Source organism: Platalea leucorodia (assembly GCF_965183815.1).
Source record: "Platalea leucorodia genome assembly, contig: HAP1_HAP1_SCAFFOLD_159, whole genome shotgun sequence".
Lineage (NCBI taxonomy): Eukaryota > Metazoa > Chordata > Aves > Pelecaniformes > Threskiornithidae > Platalea > Platalea leucorodia.
This window is the reverse complement of record NW_028121388.1, coordinates 49,284-71,699: the sequence shown is the minus strand read 5'-3', so window position 1 is coordinate 71,699 and position 22,416 is coordinate 49,284. Positions and strand designations below refer to the sequence as shown.

The 22,416-nt window shown below is 58.7% G+C and overlaps 1 protein-coding gene across 1 annotated transcript; it reads left to right on the top strand.

Moving 5' to 3' along the window:
* Positions 1-361: 361 nt before the first annotated feature.
* LOC309603627 (scavenger receptor cysteine-rich domain-containing protein SCART1-like) lies at positions 362-22,046 on the top strand (the record flags this gene model as incomplete). The annotated part of the gene is made up of 11 exons (XM_082338423.1): positions 362-369; positions 1,779-1,837; positions 2,076-2,394; positions 3,218-3,534; positions 3,621-3,935; positions 4,292-4,606; positions 17,579-17,673; positions 19,545-19,619; positions 20,642-20,677; positions 20,803-20,838; positions 22,029-22,046. 11 exons carry the CDS (start codon positions 362-364, stop codon positions 22,044-22,046), a joined length of 1,593 nt encoding a protein of 530 aa, XP_082194549.1.
* Positions 22,047-22,416: the final 370 nt, after the last annotated feature.

Sequence of the window (22,416 nt, the reverse complement as noted above, 5' to 3'; positions counted from 1 at the left end):
GCGGCGAGCGCTGTGCTGGGAGAGTGGAGGTGAAACACCAGGGCCAGTGGGGGACTGTGTGTCATTTCTCCTGGGACATGGCCGATGCTGCAGTGGTTTGCAAGCAGCTGGGCTGTGGGTCTGCTGTTGAAGCTCATTACTATGCACACTTTGGGCCAGGATCTGGCCCCATTTGGGTGACTGGTGCTAAGTGTCATGGCACTGAGTCTGCTCTGTCTGAATGTACAAACGATGAAAGTCTTCGACAGTACTGTGATCACAGTCGGGATGCTGGAGTGACGTGTTCAGGTAAGGGGCCAGCCGGTTCCCTACCTTTGTGGCCAGGATGGGGGAAGGGACCTGGCTGTGCCCTCAGGGAACAATGACGGGGTACTGGAGCAGGGCCCAGTGTGGCCGGTCACACTGCCGAGCTGGGACTGTCATTGCTGGTTTCCCCAGTCCCTGAGGAAAGCCCAGGGGTAACTCGCCACTGCCTGGCCCCAGATGCGGCTCAGCCCAACCTCCTGGGGCTGGGAGATGAATGGCCCACCCTGCTCCGCAGTGTCTGTTCCTTCCCATCTCTCTCCTCTGGCTCATCCAGGATCTCTCTGGCAGCACCGAGGACCAGGTCCCCCCATGCTAGAGGCACTGAGAACAGCTCACGTGGCCACCAACAGCCCCTGGGGAAGGGCCCAAGATGGTCCCCAAAGCAGAAGAGCTGCTCAGAGGGGAGGAGTACTGGGCTTGGGCAGAAGAGCAGGGTGGCCCATGGCCACCTCATTCCTTTCCCAGGGTCACCCCATGAGAGCCAGCCCACAGGGAGTGCAGGCAGTGGTGATCTGCTTCCCAGCCTCTCCTGCCTGCCCCAGCCCCTGGCTGCCCTGTGCCATTGGGGATTTGCCAGCACTTTCTGGCTCTCCTTGGTGCCTGTCCTTGCACTGGGAGCTCGTCTCAGCCCAGGGCTGTAACTCTGCCTGCTCTCCTGCCTTCTGCCCAGCCATTGACCAGGGATGTGCACGCCTGGCAGTGCACGCTGGCCCCGGCTGAGGACTCCTCCCCAGGCAAACGCTGCAGCCAGGGGCTGGTGAAGACAGAGACCGCATGTACACTGGCAGTGCATCTGTGCCCTGTGACATGTCCCATCTAACAGCAGTGCCCCACTGACCTGAGAACCACCTGGGAATGTGGTGCATTTCTGGTGGCTCCACGGGGTTCCTCAGCCAGGCCCTGAGCTCAGTGGGCAGAGCAGGCTGCAGCAGCCAACAGTGCCTTGGCCAGTCTCCCTGGCCCCAAGTGCTCGCAGTGCTGCCAGGAAGTCTGAGCAGTGCCTACGGCTGGGGGTTTGGGGGAGAAGCAAGGCCACAAGTGCTGTGCTGATGTCTGAGGAGCGGCAGGGTGTCCCTGGTGTGTTTGTGCCATCAGCAGCCCCTGGGACCTGCTGGGAGGGTCGTGGGGCTCTTTGCTGTGGCCACCTTGCAGACCAGGTGGGACGTGGGCATGTAACTGCCAGAGGGCTCTGGCAACTCTCCGGGGACTTTGATTGCTCCAGGATTTGTCCGGCTGGTTGGAGGGGAGAGCCCCTGCTCAGGACGCGTGGAGATCCGCGATGGGAACCAGTGGAAACCTGTCTGTAATTCAGACTTTGGTCCCAAAGCTGCCGACGTGGTCTGCAGGGAGTTGCAGTGTGGCGCAGCCCTGTCTGTGCCCAGGGCAGCTCACTTTGGAGAAGGTGTTGGTGCCACGTGGGACAGAGAGCTGCAGTGTGTGGGGAATGAATCCCTTCTCATCTCCTGCCCCAGGGGATCCCGCAGAGACCAGCCCTGCACCCACACGAACGCCGCTGGTGTCACCTGTACCCGTAAGGACTGAGGGTGGGGTGTTCCATATCTGGGGGCGTGCTGGGGCCAAGGGGAGCAGGGCCGGGACAGTGCCATGCTGTGCTGGGTGTGAGGGCTGGAGGGGTGATGTGGTTGTCTGCAGCCCTAAAATCAGGCAGAAAGAGCAGAAAGGCAGGCTTTCCTCCATTTGGCTGCTCCTTCACCTTGCAAGGGAGCAAAAGCACAATTCTGCCCTATCTCATCCTTCTCTGTCCCCAGAGTACACAGGGTTCAGGCTGGTGAACGGCAGCACGGCATGTGAGGGGAGGGTGGAGGTGCAGGTGCTGGGGACCTGGGGCACCCTCTGTGCCTCCCGCTGGGATCTCTCGGACGCCCACGTTCTCTGTTGTCACCTCGACTGCGGGTTTGCTGAGTCCATTCCCAGAGGAGGGCATTTTGGGAGAGGCACGGGACCTGTCTGGAGAGACTCATTCCACTGTGATGGGACTGAAGTCCACCTGGGACAGTGCCCAGTGACCGCCCTGGGGGCCTCACCGTGCTCCCATGAGAACGATGCTGCTGTCATTTGCTCAGGTGAGTGCTGGGACAACGCTGTGTTAACTCCATTTGTCCCTTGGGTGTTTCATGGCCACCCAAAGCAGAGGACACTATGGCAGCAGCAGGCTGAAGAACCCCTAGCTTTACCAGGAATAATCTAGAGACCTTATCTGCTCAGATTCAACCACTCTGATGTGGGAGAGCTGAGGACTGGAAAGGGTCGGGCATTTCTGCCCCACCCTGGTCAGGGGCTCAGGCCCTGGGGCCACCGCCAGACACAGGGTTCTCTGCTCTCCTGCTGCAGGACAGACCCAGGACGGGGCTGTGGGGCTCAGCTCCATCCCTCTGGCTTTGCCTTTGCTCCTGGTCAGCACAAGACCCAAACTTCTCCTGTTTGATCGGAAAGGCCCCCCTTGCTCTGCTCCCTGCCAGGGACACAGGCTCCCAGGCCCAGATCCCCAGGGATGCAGAGGGGCAGAGGCGTGTGTGTTCTGCCCCATGGCTCAGCAGTGCCAAGGCCAGCGCTGAGGTGGGGCAAGGCTTGTCCTGGGGCTGCCTATCCCCAGGCCACCGCCGGCTGCTGCTCCCTCCTGCGGGAGCTGCCCCATCTGCCTCAGCAGGGACGTGTTGGGTGGCTCTGCCCCACCAAGAGCAAAGAGAGGGTCTTGCTCAGGAAGGCTCAGGGACTGGGGAACCAAGCCTGTAGAAAGCTGCTCCTGAAGCTGACCGCAGAGGGCTGCGGGCAGGCGGGTGAGCTGCAGGGTGTTGTGAGGGTTGGAGAGCCTGGAGAGGTGCTGCAGGTTTGTGGGCTGCCTGGTGCTGCTGAGGGCTGGGGCATGGCTGCTCTCCCCAGGCCCAGGCAGCTCCACAGCCCTGCGGCTGGTGGGTGGAGGGAGCCGGTGCGACGGGCGAGTGGAGATCTTGCAGCGCGGGACGTGGGGCCGAGTCCTGGATGAGCAGTGGGACATGCAGGAGGCCAGCGTGTTGTGCCGGCAGCTGCGGTGCGGAGAGGCAGAGAGAGCCTACAACCCCCTGAAGCCTCAGAGAGGGACGGGTCCCGTGGGGCTGCGAGGGGTCCGGTGCGCAGGGCACGAGGCCAACCTGACCCTCTGCAACACCTCGCTGCCCATGAGCGCCCTGGCAGCAGGGATTGCAGAGGACGTGGGGGTCGTTTGCTGGGGTGAGTGACACTGCACAGGCCCCCCAGGCTCTGGGCTGGGTGGGCAGCCGGCCCCTGATGGCAGCTGGGGTTTCTTCCTGCTGCAGGGAGCCGGCAGGTCCGGCTGGTGAACGGGCCCGGGCGCTGTGCTGGCAGAGTGGAGATCTACCACCAGGGCAGCTGGGGGACTGTCTGCGATGATGGCTGGGACCTGTCTGATGCTGCCGTCGTTTGCCACCAGCTGGGCTGCGGAGGGGCGGTGAAGGCAGTTGGCTCCGCCCGGTTTGGGGAAGGCTCCGGTCAGATATGGCTGGACAGCGTGAACTGCTCCGGGGCCGAAGCTGCTCTCTGGGACTGCCCGGCAGGGTCCTGGGGGCAGCACGACTGCGGGCACAAAGAAGACGCAGGAGTCGTCTGCTCAGGTCTGTGCTGGGAGCTGTGGTGGGAGCCCAGTGCCCGGGGAGACCAGGACAAGGGGAGAGCCGTCAACGGCCAAGGCTGTCCCTGGCTGCCTCTGAGCCCCTGCCTGAGCCTGTCCTGGGGACAGCCATGCACAAACCCCCTCGGTCCCACTGGGGGCCCCTTGTAAGCTGAGCTGTCCCCAAGGGTTAGCGCGGAGGGCATGGGTGTCTGTCCGGCAGGGACTTCTCTCTGCCCCTGGCAAAAGGGTGACTTGCTGGCCGTGCCTCTGCCTGGCTGAGGGCCTGGGGGGTGAAGAGACTCCTCTGCTCCCATAGCCCCGGACCAGTCTGTTCCCCTTTGGGCTCTTTCCTCCCAGATTTCATGGCCCTGAGGCTGCACAACGGCACCAACTGCTCCGGGCGCCTGCAGGTGTTCTACAATGGCACATGGGGGACCGTTTGCTCCAACTCAATGACTCCCAAAACGGTGTCGCTGGCATGCAAGGAGCTGGGCTGTGGGGATGAAGGGACCCTGGAAACACGCCTGCCCTATGGTAGGGTGTCTGGCCTCACCTGGCTGGATCGCGTGGAGTGTGGGGAGAGAAACAGCTCCTTCTGGCAGTGTCCTTCTGCTCCCTGGGACCCACAGTCGTGTGATGACCTGCGAGACGAGACCCACATCACCTGCAATGGTAATTCAGAGCTCCCTGGGCACCAGCATCCCCCCAGCTCCTGCTCCCTGCTGGGCAGAGTCAAGCGCAGAGACAGGGCCTACAGGGGCTTTGACTTTACGGGCCAGACCCTGCTGCTTGTGGTGGCACAAATGGGACTTCAGCTCTCAGAGCCCCACACATTCCCCAGCAGTTGCCAGCCGGGCTCCCAGCAGCGCCCGGGGCAGGCAGAGGTGTCTGCAGGCAAGGTCTCAGAAGAGCCCAGCCAGGGCTCCAAGGAGCGTCCCCTCCATGGACACCCTCCTGCTGCTCTGTGAACCAGGGTCCCTCTGGGGCTGAGCAGTCAGGGTCCCCCACATTGCCGTGCGTGTCCCCTGAATGACTGGGGTTCAGCTGCTGCCGTGAGCGAGGCGGCACGAGGAGGCGTGAGCAGAGCTCAGCCCCACGCTCTGCTGCACGACGCCCTTCAGCAGCCCCTTCACCGCAGCATTTCCTTCTGCAGGGAGTCGGCCAGAAACACCCGCGGCCCTGCGGACCGTGTGCCCAAACTCCACGAGCTGCACAGGTAGCTGCTCCTCTGCATGCCCCTCTGGCCTGGCAGGGCTCTGCCTGCTGTCCCGGTGCCCTGGGAGGTCTCTGCCTTCTCCAGACAGGGAGAAGATTCGTGCCGTGGGAGGCGAGAGTGGGTGCTCGGGCAGAGTGGAGGTCTGGCACCGCGGCTCCTGGGGGACGGTGTGCGACGACTCCTGGGACATGCAGGATGCCGAGGTGGCATGCAGGCAGCTGGGCTGTGGCCCCGCGGTGTCTGCCCTGGACGAGGCTGCTTTTGGGGAGGGGACGGGCCCCATCTGGCTGGAGCAGGTGGAGTGCCGGGGGACAGAGCCATCTCTGCAGGACTGCTGGGCTCGGCCTGGGGACAGCGGTGCCTGCCGGCACAAGGAGGATGCTGCCGTGCGCTGCTCAGGTGAGCGGCAGGGCTGGGACCCTTGATGGAGCTCTTGGCAGAGCTCCTGTGAGCAAGGCCATCCTTGTGGAGCCTGGGAGCCTGGTGCCAAGTGGGCAGCAGCCTCTGTGGGGCTGGATGTCCTCTGGCTTCTGCCTGCAGGGCCCTGCAGCCCCCAGAGGCATCTCCTGGGCTACCTGCGCCATCCTGCCCAATGGCCAGAGCAGGGCCCTGGGCCCTGTCCTGGCCACCCCGACCACTTGTGCAGGAGGGGCAATTTGGGTGGGATGCGTCAGGGATACATGCACACACGCACGCACACACGGTGTGTGAGAGAGGAGGCTCCCTGGTACCTGCACACCCACCCTCTCAGCCCAGCTCTCCTTCTCCTCTTCTGCAGCTGCACCCAGGACAGCAGCACCAACCCCCCGACCAGGTAACCTGTCCTCCCCGCTGGTGCTGGGTCTTCTCAGGGCCAGCTGTGACCCATGGCAGGAGGGAAGGGGCTCCTTGCCAGGATGTGAAACTCCCAGGAGGAGGCACTGGGATAGCAGTGGGGTGCGGGGGTTGGGGAGGTCTGTGATTTACCCATCAAGGTGGGATCTTCCTCATGACTCACTCCTGGGGTCGTCTACCCCTGGTGTAATGGGGGTCAGGACTGGGGTGTCCCAGCCCCCACCTCTCCCAGGCTTTGTGCTGCCCTTTTTGTGCTCCTGCCATGCAGATCCCACCCGGGGCCGTCCGACCGCCAGCGGGAGAGTCTCATTGCCTGTCATCATCTGCATCATCCTGGGGGCCCTTCTCTGCCTTGTCCTGGCCCTCCTGGCCGGGCAAGTGCGAAGCGCCAGGGCTGGGCGCAGAGGTGGGTGGCTGGGAAAGATGCCTCCTGGCAAGGCCAGGGGTGCTGTGAGGTGTGAGTGAGTGGCACAGCCAGAGCTGGGGGGATAAGGGTGTGTGCTGCCTTCATTCCCATGCACCGCCTCCTTGACTGCCTGACCATGGTCCACCAGCAGCAAGGGGTAGAGAGGGTCCAGACATGGGGGGAGATAGGGACGGGAGGAGGACAGAAGTAGCAGAGCTGGGCTGGGGGAGATGGGCGCAAAGGGGAAACAGATGAGGACTTCACACTTGCAGCTCTCTGGGCAGCTGTGGAGGGAGCTGTGGGGCAGGGGAGATGCCAGGAGGAATGCGGGGCAGCAGGGTCGATCCGCATGGTTTCAGGTCCCCAGGCTGTTCCTCTGTCCAGCGCTGACCTCCACCCAGCAGGGAAGGGGCCATGAGGCAGAAAAGGGAGAGGAAAGGTGCGAGCTGCTCCAAGCTCTGCATGAGGGAGCTGACCCAGGGGCCAGAGGGGCACAGGGGCTGTTTCTGAGGGGACATTGAAAGGCTGTCGCAGGAGATAGGGATGGGTTGAGGACAGAAATGGCAGAGGTGGGCTCGGGGAGCAGGACTGTGCTGTGGCAGTAGCCGTCTGCTGGCCCAGAGGACCAAAGCTGGGGGAGCAGAGTGGGATCCTGTCCCGTCTCTGCCTGTCCCTGGGCCAGCCCTGCTGCTGTCCACAGGCTCTGGGAGAGCTTGGGAGCCCTTCCCTGAGGCCGTGTATGAGGAGATCGGTTACAGCCCGGCGTGGGAGAAGCAGGCGAGGTTCAGTGGCTCAGGTGGGTGTGGGTTCCTCCCGGGGGGCACATCTGCCAGGCTCTTCCCCCTCACCCCCCACCCATGGCTGACCCCCTGCAGTCCCCTGGCCCATGGTCCCTGCAGTGCTGGGGCTGTGGGGGCTGTGGGGAGAGCAGCCAGGTCCTGGGCCCAAGAGAGGAGCTTCCTCCCCACCAGTTCCTCCCCTCCCAGCTGGGGACAGCCCCTCTCTGCCTGTCCCTGCACCCCTACGGGACACCTGAGGGGGGAGGGAAGGGGCTGTCCCGGGGCAGCTCTGGGAGCCCCTTTGAGACAGGGTTTGTCCTGGAGGAGCAGGGTGATTCCTGAGCCCTTCTCCCCACTCAGCCCTGCCTCTGTGGGTCCCCCGTCCCCAGCAGCACTGACCACAAGCCTGGTCAGCAGAGCGCACTCCCCTAACAGCCGCTGCGCCTCTCTCCAGGCTCCTCTTCAGAGGGGTCCCTGACCAAGCTGCAGCCCTACCCCAGGGACAGCAAGGGGGAGGATGGTCCGGGATCAGCAGCAGGTAATAGGGTGAGGGAAGGAGTGGATCTCTCCTCCCCGCAGACATGTGAAGAACAGCGGTGTCACTGAGTGTCACTGTTGGAGCTGGGGAGGACATGGAGTGGTGTCTCCTGTGGTGCTGCCAACACCGGTGTCTGAGCCCCACGTCCCTGCGCATCCTCCCATCCACTGCTCTGCAAATATATCTTCTCCCTGTCACCAGCTCCCCTCTCCTTTCAGACGTCCCTGTCCTGCCCGGAGGTGACCCAGCGGATGGCTATGATGATGCCAGGGAGGTTTCTGACCCTGGGGAGGATCGTGCCCCTGGGCAGGGAGGCTGGGAAATGGCCAGGGCACCAGAGGAGGCAGCAGGGCCCAGGGATGCACCTGGAGGTGAGAGGGAAAGAGAGCGCTGCTGGTTCCTGGGTTGCCATCCCTGGTTCCAGATGAATCCTTGCTCTACTGAGAACCCAACCTCGTGTGATGGGGGAACGTGCAGCAGGAATTTTCCTTGGGGGCCCGGGGTAGGGAGAGGGAGCTGAACATCTCTGGACTGGAGAGCAGAAGGGAGGAAGGTGATGTACAGATCAGGAGGGGCACCCCATGGGGCAAACGTGCAATGGCTGCCTTGCTGCTTGCAGGGGCAAAGCTGTGCTCCCAGAGACGCGCTGGGGCCCCTGGAGCTGAGGGAGATGCCTGGTCCCTGTGCCCAGAGAGCACAGGCTATGACGATGCTGAAGAGGTGTCTCTGGCACATCCCCCTGAGGACACACAGGCTGTGACACCGGAGCTCAGTGCACAACAGTCCCTGAGCCGCGCGCCAGGAGAGCCCGTCCCTGCCATGCAGCTGGGTGCAGGCAGGAGGGAGGAGAGGTCTGTGCAGCTGGGAGAGCCGTGAGCACCAGGGAACCGTCTCCCTTTTCCCACAGGCAGCAGAAACAGCCGGGCATTTCCTCTCTTTGTATTCCCCTGTTTTTGCATCGTGCCTCCATATTTGTTCTTATTAAAAGCCTTTAGGGGTTTGAGCCACAGCTGGTGCTTGCCTGGCCCGATGCTGGGGTGTCTCCCTGAGGCTGATCGGGAGGAGCAGAGCACAAAGACATGGTGGTGGGGAAGGGGCACGTATCAAGGACAGACAGCAGTCTTGGGGTCAGATTGTGGGGCTACAAGAGCCCCTGGTCCCTAGGGAATATTCCTGCTGTCAGAGACATTTCCATCCTGGCAGCCACAGTTTCCAGCCAAAATGTCTCTCTCCAAGGGCCCAGGAGTGTCCATCTCTTCACCTCGGGATTCCCCAGTTTCTCTTTCCCTCAGGCCCTACCTGGGCCACGCTGGTCCCACACAGAGAAGCGAAGACAGAGCTGCTGTGTTGGGTGATCCCTGGGCTGTGGCCTCACAGAAGTTAGCCCTATGGTGGCCAAGGTGCCCTGGACACCCCAGCCAGCCCCAGCAGGTATGACAGCGGCAGGGACACAGGAGCAGAAAGCTCACAGCCCCTCATCCAGGCACTGGGCCTCCCCCTGCACCCCTCTGCCCCCCAGCATCCCTGGAGGTGGGGGGAAGGGCAAGCTTCTGTCTCCCTGGGGCTAAGGGTCTCTGTGGCAGGGTGGGTGAGCATGGTCAGCTGTTAACTGAAAGGCCGACGGTTTGGCCACACACAGGGGTGGTGTCCTCGTGGTGCTACAGCTGGGGCAGTTGTGTTGCCCAGTGCCATAGATGTTTTCCCCACTGAGCCCCTGCCTGGCAGAGAGGGTTTGGGGGAATCAAAACCAGACCTCAGTCACCGTGAACATCTGGAGTGGTTGAGTGGAGGAGTTAAGGGGATGGGCTGCTCATCCAGTCTGCTTTGCTCACATGGCCCCAGGGCCCATCCTTATCAGTGACTCTCCTATTCTTGCTCAGGAGCAACCTAGAAGGACTCTTTGGGAGCAGTGAGAGTCCTGCAGGCACTGTCCCTGCATCCAAGCACTTTCAAGCTCATGCTCAAAGCTGGCCAGACAGTAACCTTGCTTGGACAGACAGTCTCTCCCTCTCCCCATCCTCTCACTTGTGCTCAGTCACAAAAAAAGCCAAACTCCTCTGGAGGTGCTGGACAGCTGGAGAGCACCAGCTGAATGATCCTCAGCACGGCTTTGTCAGCTGTCCTGGGCACATCAGAGGTCTTACTGGGACAGACCTCCCTCTCGAGGGAGGATGCTGCCATTGAGGCCTCAGCTCCAGGGAGTGCATCTCCCTGGGACTGCGGGGATGGCGGCCTCTGGTCTGGGAAATGGGGTCCAGGTGAAGGAGGTGTGTGAGGATGGGACCAGTCTGTGCACCACTGAGAATGAGAAAGAGGAGAGAGACAGGGTCTTTGCAGAGACCCCGCAGAGGAGAGATCTCCATCCCTGTGGAGCAGGGAAGGAGGGACAGCTGGAGACCACCCCGGAGGAGCACTGAAGGGCGAGTCCTGCCCCGGGAGGGGCTGGGGACTGTTGGTGCTGGAGGAAGGCTCCTTCTAAGCCACAGATCGACAGCTACAGAGCAGGGATGGCGCTGTGGCAAGAGGTGAAGGAGCAAGTAGGGCTGGGGCAGGCTGGAAGAAGGCAGATGGGCTTTGCAAACATGTAAGGGAGGAAATGATTGCTGAAGCCCAGGGTTGAAGCAGGGACCTTTAGATCTTCAGTCTAACGCTCTCCCAGCTGAGCTACTTCAGCCCTGCCTTGCCCCCCAGCCCTTGTCCCTGTGGCAGCGGTGCCAGGCCCCAGGCTGACACACAGGAGGAGGCTCCTCAGGGAGGTTCCCAGGGAAAAGCTGTGCCCAGCCTCAGGCAGAGGGGACCTGGCTCCTCCCTGCCTCCAAGGCCCCGTGGGCTCCACGTTTGGTGGAGGCCAGCTCGCACTGGCTGTGCCAAGATGTGTGGGGGCCTTGTACAAACGTGACAGTGGCAAAGGTAAGTGGGCAGGCCAGGCATGGGCAGCTGCAAAGGCTGAGGGTGGAAGAAGCGTGGGACTGGTGGAAGACCTTAACTCCTTCCCCCTGGAAGGCCTCCCTCCCACCACCCTGTTTTCCCCAGCTCAACTTCACCCCTTTGTTCCCAACTCTTCTACCCCTGAGCGGTGCAGGGGGATGGGCAATGGAGGCTGTGGTCAGTCCAGAGCAGGTCCTCTCTGCTGCTCCTTCCTTCTCACACTTTTCCCATGGGGTCCGTCTTATGGGCTTCAGTCCTTTGAGACAAACTTGCTCCAGCATGGGCTCTCCTCAAGCCACCATTCTTGCAGGAAATATCCTACATCTCCAGTGCTGGGTCCTCCACAGACTGCAGGGCTTACCTTCTCCACCGTGCTCTCTGCCATGGGCTGCAGGGAACCTGCTCTGGTGCCTGAAGCACCTCCTTCTTCACCAACCTCTGTGCCTGCAGGGCTGTTTCTCCCACTATTGTTTCCCTCACTCCTCTCCCACTTTGGCGGTTGTGTCCTTTCTTAAATACACTTTCACAGAGGTTCCACCATCCTCGTTGATGGGCTCAGCTTTGGCCAGCGAAGGGTCTGTTGGGAGCCAGCTGGAAGCAGCTCTGCCTGGCATGGAGGCAGCCCCTGGTCTCTTCTCACAGAGACCACCCCTGCAGCCCCCCCGCTACCAAAACCTGCACCTGGACACCAAGACACAGTGTGAAGCTTTGCCTTGCTAAATGACGTCCCCTGCTCTTCCCTCATCCACAAATAGAGTTTACTCGCTGCGGAGGAAGGGAGAGAAGCAGAGAAGGCCTTGATGCTGTGCAAACACAGGTCAGCAATAGCTTCAACGTTGGGGTGCTGTCAACACTGTTTTGGTCACAAATCCCAAACATAGCACCATACGGGCTGCTATAAAGAAAATTATCTGCATCCCAGCCAAAACCAGTACAATGTGCCTGGAAATACAGTTTCCAGCATTCGCTGCCCTATCACCTTGCCAGGGAGAGAGGTGAGGCTGACTGGCCTCTAGTTCCCTGGGTCCTCCTTCTTGCTCTTCTTGAAGATAGGACTGACATTTGATTTCCTCCAGTCTTCGACCACTTCCCCCAGTTTCGATGACTGGTAAAAGATTATTGAGAGTGGCCTCGCAATGACATCTGCCAGCTCCCTCAGCACCCGTGGCTGCATCCCATCAGGGCCCAGAGACTTAGCTATGTCCAGTTTGCTTACGTATTCCCTGATCTGATCCTCTTGCACCAGGGGTATGGCTGCCTGGCTCCTGACTTTCCCCACTGGTCTCTGGGACCTGGGATTGCTGAAGGCCTGTCTCGCCAGTAAAGGAGGAGGTGCAGAAGGCATTAAGTGCCATGGCAACGAAGCTGGTGAAGGGTCTAGAGCACAAGTCTTATGAGGAGCGGCTGAGGGAACTGGGGGTGTTTAGCCCGGAGAAAAGGAGGCTGAGGGGAGACCTTATCGCTCTCTACAGCTACCTGAAAGGAGCTTGTAGTGAGGTGGGGGTTGGTCTCTTCTCCCTATTAATGAGTGTTAGGACGAGAGGAAACGGCCTCAAGCTGTGCCAGGGGAGGTTTAGGTTGGATATTAGGAAAAACTTTTTCACCGAGAGGGTGGTCAAGCATTGGAACAGGCTGCCCAGGGAAGTGGTTGAGTCTCCATCCCTGGAGGTATTTAAAGAACGGATAGACGTGGTGCTCGAGGACATGGTATAGATGGACTTGGCAGTGATAGGTTAACCGTTGGACTCGATGATCTTAAGGGTCTTTTCCAACCTTGACGATTCTATGATTCTATGATTCTATGGCCTTTCCCATCTCCTGTGTCATAGGTCCCCCACCTCCTTCAGCAATGGACCCACTTTTTTCAGAGCTTTTGTCATCGCTTTTGTCGGCTCTGTCAGTAAAGAAACCCTTCCTCTTGCCATTAACATCCGTCATGAGATTCAGTTCTACTTGGGCTTCGGTTTTCCAGACTGCCTCTCTGCATGCTTGGACAGTCTCTCTGTATTCCTCCCAGGTTACTTGTCCCTGCTTCCACCCTCTCTGTGCTCCTTTTCATGTCTGAGTTTGGCCAGGAGGTCCTTGTTCCTCCATGCAGGCCTCCTGGCATTTTTGCCTGACCACCTCTGGCACCTCCAGTGTCACCAGGTGTTTGTGTGTGAACAACTCCCTCCTGGCCTCCACCCCCAGCAATGAGCATGGGAGCTGAGACAAGGAACTCACATGCAGGAGCCTATTTTGTGCACATGTATGAACTGAGGCAAGAAGAAACCCACCACCTGTGGGGTTGTGGCAGGCATGGGATAAAGTTTAGTCCCCTTCTAGCCCGAGGACTACAAACCCAGAAGGAGATGCCTTAACTGACTCAGCTGAATCCCTTCCCTCAGCAGGGGTAAAGGAGATCATTCCCTGTCCCTCTCTGGGTGTCCTGTCTAATGATGGGAAAATAAAGCGTGATTTTCATGCCCAAATCTTTCTCCTGAGAGGAGAAATGGCACTGCTGGAAAGAAATCTCTCTCCCAAGCTAAGGGAGGGAACATCGATGATTCCTTCAGGCTGTTTCACAGCAGGTTCCCCTGGAGCCCCAGGGACACCTGGAGGGAGCCCAGAGGGGGCAGAGAAAGTGCTGCCTTGGGCTGGTCCTGTGCTGCTGAGCTGGGCTGGGCTCCTGGGACAGAGGGAGCTGCTGGCAAGTGGGCAGCGCTGCAGAGAGACAGCTCTGCCCAGGAGCAGCTCCTCTGCAAAGCGCAGCAGGGCTGAGGGCACTGCCTGCAGGCACCAAAGGGAGAGGAGTGGGGCAGAAAGACATTAAAGTTCATGTGGGGTGAGAGGATGCAGAGAGCTGACTGTGGGAGAAACCTTCACAACCCTCTGCACAGAAAGTCTCTGGCTGCTGGGAAAAGCATCTGTGGTTCCTGGAGGGATCTCGTAAAGCGGGTACATGCCATAGCCTATGGGACCTTCTGGGAGGATTTTCATGTGGAGGATGAACGTGTGCTGCCTCTGTGTGAGGCAGAGAAAGGTTAAAGGCAGCCTTGAGTGGGGGGATGCTGAGGGCTCACTGGGGGAGAAATCTTCACAGCCCTCTGTGTGGAAAGTCTCTGGCTGCAGGACAACGTGGATGAGTATCCTGGAGGGTTCTCCTGAAACTCAGGCATCCCACAGCCTGTAGGATCTTTCCGGAGGACTCTCACATTTTCCCTAGCGTAGAGGAGAAGGACATGCTCCAGAGCAGGGATTCCCTGCTTCACTGTGAGAGGGACAGGGCACGATGGCTGCCTTCTCCTGGGGATGGCTGCAGGGGTGTGAAGGGGTGCCCAGGGCTGTCCTTCCAAGCAGGGTCCCTATGTCCCCAGGGGGCTGTGTGCTGGGGCAGGGACTCTGCCACCCTCCAGGGTCAGCACTCGTCCTGCCCAGGGAGCTCCCCACGGCACTGCGGGGAGAAGCTGTGGGTGGAAGGGGCGACCCCCAGCAGGGCAGGGCAGGGTCCTTCTGCTGTCGAGAGGCTGCTGCATGGGTGAGGGCTGCTCACAGCTCCAGATCACCCCCGGGACATTTCTGAGGGGACTTTGGAAGAAGGACATCAAGGCAGCATTTACCTGTGTCATGGTTTAACCCCAGGCAGCAACTAAGCCCCACACAGCCGCTCGCTCACTCCCCCCGCCCCAGTGGGATGGGGCAGAGACTTGGAAGGGTGAAAGTGAGAAATCTCGTGGGTTGAGATAAGAACAGTTTAACAATTGAAATAAAAATAGGAATAGTAGTAGCAGTAGTAGTAATAATAATAATAATTTAGTCCCTCACAGCACCCCTGGCCCAAACCAGCTAAATTGTGCTCAGTAAGCGGAGGCCAGGCCCCAGCACGGTGCGACAAGCGGTGTCTCTTTGGCATAGCCAAGGCCAGGGCACCCTTTTCTCAAACATTCTGGCACTTCATCAGGATCCTGCACTTGTTTGGGTTGAAGTCCCAGACCGTCAAAGGTGACAACCGTTCTAGGACCCTGCCCATATTCTCCAACATGCCTTGCAACCTGTAACCACACTGCCTCAGGGCCTGGGTGTTGCTCCAAAATAGTTGATTAACTTTAGAAAAAGCTGAAAAACTAGTCCTGAGAAGTACCAATAGGAGTATTTTGGTTCCCCAAGGATGTCCAAGATACTGAAGAGTTGTTGTAATGCCGGAGAAAACATCTGCCACGCAGGGCAAGGTGGTGAAGGTGCCATTCTGTGTTTCCTCCACCAAAAAGCTCTTGGAGGAGAAAAGGTGAAAAGTGTAATTGTTGATTGTCCCCATGAGGTGGTTCCCAAAGTAGAGTAGTGGCATCAGTGCAGAGCTCAAAGACCAGATTAAGCTCAAGGCCGCTACTTTTATAATATACCTGCCAGAGAAAGCACCACCAAGCGCTACAGAGCGCAGCAAACAGCAAAAGCCAAAGCCAGCCTTTAACATGTACAACAAAAAAGGGAGCACGGCACAGATCCGATAAACTAATGTTGGGGAGAGAGAAGTCAATAGCATAACCAGCAACTGTTCAACAGCTATCACAATTATAAGTTCCCTCTACTACACTCTGGTCAAATCTCTGGTGAATTCTATCCCAGCCAAAAGCAGTAGAGCAGGACAGAGACCCCCTGCTGAGTCCTGTCCCTGCCCCCACCCTCCGCAGGTACTAAGGGAACTGGAGGGTACTGGGAGACGGGATGGAAGAAGTGACCATGGGGAAAACAAGGCCCCCAGTGTCCGTCTGTCCCCACGCACATGCCTGCCAGTGCTGCAGAGCGGTCTCTCCCCTCTCCTTCTAACCCTCCCATCCCTTCTCCTCCCTTTTGTGCCTGCCTCTGTCGGTCTCTCTCTCTCCCTCCCTGCCTCCATCCCTGGGTTTCCTACAATGGGGCAGGGGAAGATGCATCTCCAAATGGGAGAGGGGAGAGCTGGGCTCATAGCTTAGGCTCCCACCCTGTATACCTAGGCAAGATGGACAGATAAACCAAGTGTTTCCACCAAAGAAGAAGTAGCGCAATCACTTTTTCTCCCCTTTCTCTCTCTAAAACAGTGGCATACCTTTTGTAGGTATCCTGTAGGCAGGTCAAAGCCTGAGGAGAACAACCTTGCTAAAACTTTATTTGGGAAATAAATGTGGTCCAAAGTCCACTGCCTCACAGAAGCGACTGCAGGAAAAACAGAAACTCCCAGAAGCGCTCTCAGCCCTGCTTGGAGAAGGCGGAGAGAGATTAGCTACAGTTTAGACCAGCCTTGTAAAGTCTCCTGTCCATCTCTTTGTCAAACCGGCAACCTCGTGACATTTTACTTTTTCAATACGCTACTGCTACAAAACCATGAGCACCTCCTTTTAGATACCATTAAATCAGCAGATGGCATCTTCCTGAGGAGCACCTTTAATGTTAAGTGGCTATCAAACGCCATCCACCTGATTTGCATTTATCTCCAAGGCAGACTTGACCTCTCCTCATTCAGTATTCCTCAGTTATGACAGTGCATGCAATTCATCAATTCTTTTAAAAATAACTTCAGAATACAAATAGCTCACAGCCTATTGAAACATGATGGATAACACTGTGTAACTGAGCTATCTAATAAATAGCGCAAAAGCAGAAGCAGTCAAACTGAAAATCTTCCAGGTGACTGCCTGCCCTTTGGGCAATTTCCAAAGCAAATATTCAAGTCATTGCCTGAAATCTTTTCGCAACCGATCCACAACAGATCTCTTATTTCTAGGTAGTGTCCCATAAAGATATAACCATATCCCTAACCCTTAAAAATGACATAGAATGTCAGCGAAGAATCTGAGCCATCTACAGTTCTCGTGAACCACTTATCAGTGTTTTTTTATTTCTTTGAAGCCGTGGCAGGAGTGTGTATCATCATCAGAACAAAACCAGTGACACCTTGGATTCACTGACACGCAGGCAAACCTCCCGCTGACTTCACAACCTAAACCAGACTTTTACCATCAGCCTTTGATTCCCAGCCTGTGTCTCCTAAAAATGAATTACCCTCCCCCCCTCAGAGACAGAGGGCTACAGCAGAGCACTGTTTTACTTTCAGACACGTGAGGTGGACTGCTGGATGGTTTTGGAAGTGAATGGCAACTGGGAAGCACAGCGTGGTAGCTTGAATTCCTGTGGCACATAACAAACAGCGGATGAGTTTAGAGAGGAACGTGGCAGCCTTCCGAAGCATTCATGGATCTGCTGTCATAGTGCTGATGTCCCATGAAGCCAGGAGAGGCCACGAGTCCAGCGCATTCAATGCTGCTGTTTTTCTGTGCGCTTAGTGGATTTGCTGGTGATGACATGTGGTTACTTCTGATTATCAGCTGCTGAGAGAGACATCTATCGTAGAATGATAGAATGCTTTGGGATGGAAGGGACCTTTAAAGGTCATCTAGTCCATCCCCCCTGCAATGGGCAGGGACATCTTCAACCAGATCAGGTTGCTCAGAGCCCGATCCAGCCTGGCCTTGAATGTTTCCATGGATGGGGCATCTACCACCTCTCTGAGCAACCCGTCCCAGTGTTTCACCACTCTCATCGTAAAAAATTTCTTCCTTCTATCTAGTCTGAATCTCCCCTCTTTTAGTTTAAAACCATTGCCCCTTGTTCTATCGCTAGTGGCCTTGCTAAAAAGTCTGTCCCCATCTGTCTTATAAGCCCCCTTGAAGTACTGAAAGGCCGCAATCAGGTCTCCCCGCAGCCTTCTCTTCTCCAGGCTGAACAACCCCAGCTCTTTCAGCCTTTCCTCATAGCAGAGGTGTTCCAGCCCTCCGATCATTTTTATGTAAATGCGTGCTGCATCTCCTGATTGAGACCTTACTGGCCCTATCTCCTCCCAGTGCTAACTCACACCACCAGTGAAAAGGCTGGTCTTCTCCATTTGCAGAAATGAATGAATACCTGCCCTGTTGTCTATCTCTTCTGATAGTTGTGGGCATCTACAAGGAGGCAAAAGAGGGCTGCCTGCGCTTCTTGATCCAAAATAGGCCCATCTTCATTAGGAGCATGTCCCTGCTAACAGAGGTACCAGCTGTTCCCTCTGCTGTTTGGGGCACCTGCAGCCTTGAAGAGAGCAGCGATGGCAGATTGCGTGAGCATCCCGACTGGAAAGAATGGGTGCATCGATGCCAGATTGCTGGAGAAGATCTTGCTTGGCTTGTGCGAGCCAGGCCAGCAGCTTCACCCAGCAGCTCTCCCCACTCAGCGCGGAGAGCTGAACAACTTGCGTACAATCCCACGCTCCCCTTGCCCCACACTGGCCAGAGGGTGCTGCCCAGGGCCCCCAGGATGGTGACGTTTGGACCAGGGGTGCTGTGAAGGAAACCACCCTGGAAAGGCAAGGAGAGCTGCAGGGCAGGCAGCGGGGGAGAGGGAAAGGGCCGCAGTGCCCCTAGGGAGACAGCTCCATCTCCCAGGCTGCTCTAAGCCCCGCTCCCGCAGGACTCCCCTGCCACCAGGTTTTCCCGAAGGAGAGCAACACCCCGGGTGTCAGGCTGCTCCCCCGGGACTGCCCCCGCTTCTGGGCTCCAGCGTGCGCAGTGCCCCGGGACCTGCTCCTCACCACTTCCCCCAGCACTGCCCTCCTCTGTGGGCTCTGCCCGCTGCCAGGGCTGGAGGGAGCCCAGGCCTCCAGGCTGCTTTAACCCCCTCCAGACTCCCCCTAATCGGGCACTCTCCTGAAGCACCAGTCTTGCCAAACGGGTTCCTTATGCCACGGGCCCTGGGCAAACAAAGCTTATCAGAGATGCTGTGGGGACAAACATCCCTCCCCTGGCCAGGGGAGCTCTGTCCCCACAATTAGCTCTGAGTGGCTGCCTGGGGACAAGCGCCCACTTCATCGTGTCCCTCTGGATGACCACATCCTGCTCAGGGAGAGCGCTGGCCTGGACCAAGGACGAAGGCATTGAAGGGACACTTTGTTGGCACAAGGGCCTTTGGTGAGCTGTGGCCAAGTCCCAGGCAGGGACAGGGCTGGCGCCAGAGCCTTGTTGGGGATGGGGTCACTGGGACCCCTTGTTTGGGGGCAACTCTGCAGAGTGGGACCCATGTTGTCTGGGAGGGCACGGTGGCCCCAGGCAGTGGCAGGGTGAGGGCCAGGGCAGGGGTTATTCCCCTCCGTTCTCCGCTTTGGGGCGGCCGTGGCTGGGGACTGCACCAGTTTGGGGCCTGCAGTGCAGGGGAAATGGGGTGAGCTGTAGCTGGGCATTCACCAGTGCTCCCCACTGCCAGTGCCTCCAGTGTCTGAAGAGCCCAGTCACACAGCAGTGCCCATTGCCCATGCCCCAGGTTGTCCTCCCACCTTCCAGTATTCCCTAATCCCAGGGTCCCTGGTGCCCCAAGAAGAGGGGTCAGTCCCAGCCCCCTCTGTACCCAAGGGGCTGGAGAGGGCTCAGAGACAATTCTGCTTAGGGACCCCTGGTTTGAGGCTGGCGTCATCTCAGGGGGAGTCCCGGAAGGAAAGACTGGCCTGGGAGGCGAGCGGCACTGGGAGATGGCAGTGCTGGGAGCTGATGGGCGCTGGGAGGTGGGGGCATCTAGCTTTGGGGGGCTGTTGGAGGGTGGCTTTGTGTTGGAGCGGTGGGTCGTCACCGTGGGGTTTCCAGCAGTCAGAGGCACAGTGCCCACCCCCCTCGCCACCCGCAGATGCCTGGGCCCTTCCCTGTGCAGCTGCCTCATGCAGGAAGCTGGACTGATGCCGGGGAAGGTGTCTGGATCAGTGCCGAGGCAGGGGCGACTCTGTGCCAGAGTTGGGTTTGTTGCCAGGGCTGGTGTCTCTGCCAAGCCTGGCTTTGCCCTGGGGGCTCTCGGGGCAGGGAGGGGCAAGGAGGAGTCCTGGGAGGGATAAATCTGCCCGTCACCTTCTGCACCTTCACTCGGGACTCACCACACTGCAGAGGAAGATGAAGGTCGCAGTGCTCAGCGTGGCTCTGCTCTTCACCATCCTGCTGTGCACCCCGGCAGATGCTCAGGTGAGTCCTCAATGCCACGGGGAGGGGCTCAAGTCTGGGGACGGCTCTTGGCTGCAGGACATCAGCTCTCCTGCAGAATGGAATCATAGTGGTGAGCACGAAACCCCGTGACTTGGCCTCTCCCTTTCCCAAGCAAGGAGCTCCTCCAGGCTCCCCTGCATCTCCAGCCCCGGGCAATGCAGCTTTCTCCCTCGCACAATTCCACCTGTTCCCTCCACTTTGCCCACAAAAATTAATCTTCTTGTGCCCAGAGCCCAAGTTCCTCAGTGAATGGTTGGACCTGTCCCCTCCCTGGGAGGGTCCACTGCAAACTCCTGGGAGGGCCCCCACTGCTTTCTTGTCTTGGTGCCCCCACATCCCTCCCTTTTGGGGCTCCCCATCCCATCCTTTTGGTCCCCTCAGTCATCTCCTCCCCGGGATCTCCTCCGTGTCCTATCTAGGGTCCCTAAATGCCCTCCCTTTGGTCACTCCCAATGCCTTTCTTTCAGTCTTTCCGCTCAGGCCCTTGCCTTTCATCCTGTCCACTGCAGTAGTGTCCCCAGATCCCCTTCCTTGAATCACCAATCCCAAACACTCTCCCAGTCCACTCGCTTTGGTCCTATCCAGTCCTCTTCCTTCTGGCCCCGGCAACCACCTCGCTTGATGTCCCTGTATCCCCTCCACTTGTATGCCTTTACCGTTCACTTGCATCCTATGCAGTCCTGCCCGTTCAACACCCCCAGCCCAGTCTCTTGGGCCCCACTAATTCACCCCAGTGCCCTTTCTTTGGATCTCTCCCACCCTCATTCTCTTTGGAAACCCCAAATTCCCCCCGCTAGCTTTGTCTCCATCCCCATCCCTGGTCCCTGCATGAACAGGAATCCCAGGTGAAACATGGCAGAATGGGGCTGAGGGGAGCAGAAGACATTTACCCCCTCAGACCAGGGGGAAACCATGGGCCTGGGGGGACTGGGGACGCCTGTGCCCCACATGCACCCACACCAAGGTCCGATCCAGACCACCCCTTTGCTCTCCTTCCCTAGGAGGTCTTGGAGGGAAGTGGAAGTAATACCCTGGAGGTAAGTAGTGGGGTGGACTTAGAGAGCGTCTAGTCTGCGGAACTGCAGGAAAGTTTGGTCCTCCCATCCCTTGCTGGGACTGGGGACATCCCAGTGACCAGTGAGGTCTCATGGTCTCTCTACAGGTGGGGGACGAAGTCGAGGGACTGCTGGAGGATGAGGTGGGTACCAGGAGTTCTGCTGGCCCAGACCCTGCCCTTCCATGGCCATGGCACTCCAGGGCATCCCAATGTGCCCAAGTACACCCCAGTGCACCCCACGGCAACTCTAGAGAACACCCCTGCACCCACTCTTTTCCCACGCAGGCCCCCTTCCCCAGGGTCCCCGTTGCATTCCCATCCATCCCATCACAACCCACTGCACCTTGGGGTGCCCCAGTACGCAGCCACGCACCCAGGTGGGCCCCTTCCCCAGGACCCCACTGCTTTCTGTGCACCACCATACAAACTCACGTACCCCATGTTTCCATGGAGGCACCTTCCCTAAGGACCCCGTTGCTTTTCCCTGCCTGCCTGTACTCCCCAGTGCACCCAAACGAGTCCCTAACCCTCTCTTTCTCCCCAGTCCCTTCCGCCTAAGCTGTTGAGGGTGCTTCTGCAATGGAGAGCATTGCCTGTAGCCGTTGATGTCCAGGTGAGCAGCATCAGGGCATCTCCAGCCCCACAAAGCATCTTGGGCCCCGGGGGATCCCTGACTCACCTTCCCCAAGGACCCCATTGCTTTTCCCCTGCCTCCCAGTACACCCCAGTGCACCCAAGCGAGTCCCTAACCCTCTCTTTCTCCCCAGTCCTCTGCGCCTCAGCTGTTGAGAGCACGTCTGCACCGGAGAGCATTGCCTGTAGCCGTTGATGTCTAGGTGAGCAGCATCAGGGCATCTCCAGCCCCACAAAGGATCCTGGGCCCCAGGGGATCCCTGAGCGCACCTTCCCCAAGGACCCCATTGCTTTCTCCCTGTGAGAGGAAAAGAGACGGGACTGTCCATGATCCATGTCCCCGGGTGAGCTGACAGAGCCACCCCCATGCCTTTCCTTGCACCCAGTGGGGCTCTGCAGACCCAGCGTGTTGCTGTGCAGGCCAGGCAGGGGCTCTGGTGCCATACAGACCCCCAGGGTCATTGTGAGGGCTGGGCAGGGTTCTGGGAGGTTTAGGGACATCCCGGGGTAATGACACACTGGGCAAGGGGCTCTGGGTGCCATATGGATCTCAGGAGAGCCAAGTCCTGTCCTGGGGATATTGAGGGCTCCAACACCCTTCTCCTTCCCCAGCTCTCTGCAGAGAGAGATGGTGGGGACAAGGCTCCTCTCATGTTCCAGCGGACATTGGGGGTCTCATTTTGGGCTCTGTCTTTCAGGACCAGAACCGGTGGTGACACCCCTGTCCTGTCCCCCTCCAGCGGCATGAGGAGATGATCATCCCTGGATGACCCCACCTGATCCCCTGGGAGCCCTGGGCCATTTCCCTCTCATGATCAATAAACCCCTTCAGCAAAGCTATGCTCTGCATGTGTGGGTGTGTGCGTGTCCATGTCCCCTCTCCTCTGCCAGTGCCCAGACACCTGAGTCCTCTCTGGCTGCACCACCACGATGAGCAGAGCAGCTGAGGGAGCCCAGATGCCTGGGGTGTCTCTGGAAAGGAGATCCCCTTCCCACCCAGCATGTGCCGCCAGATATGGGCAGATTAGGGCAAGCTGGAGTGTCCCCCCATGAGGCTGGCAAGGCAAGGGGCAGATGGTGCCAGCC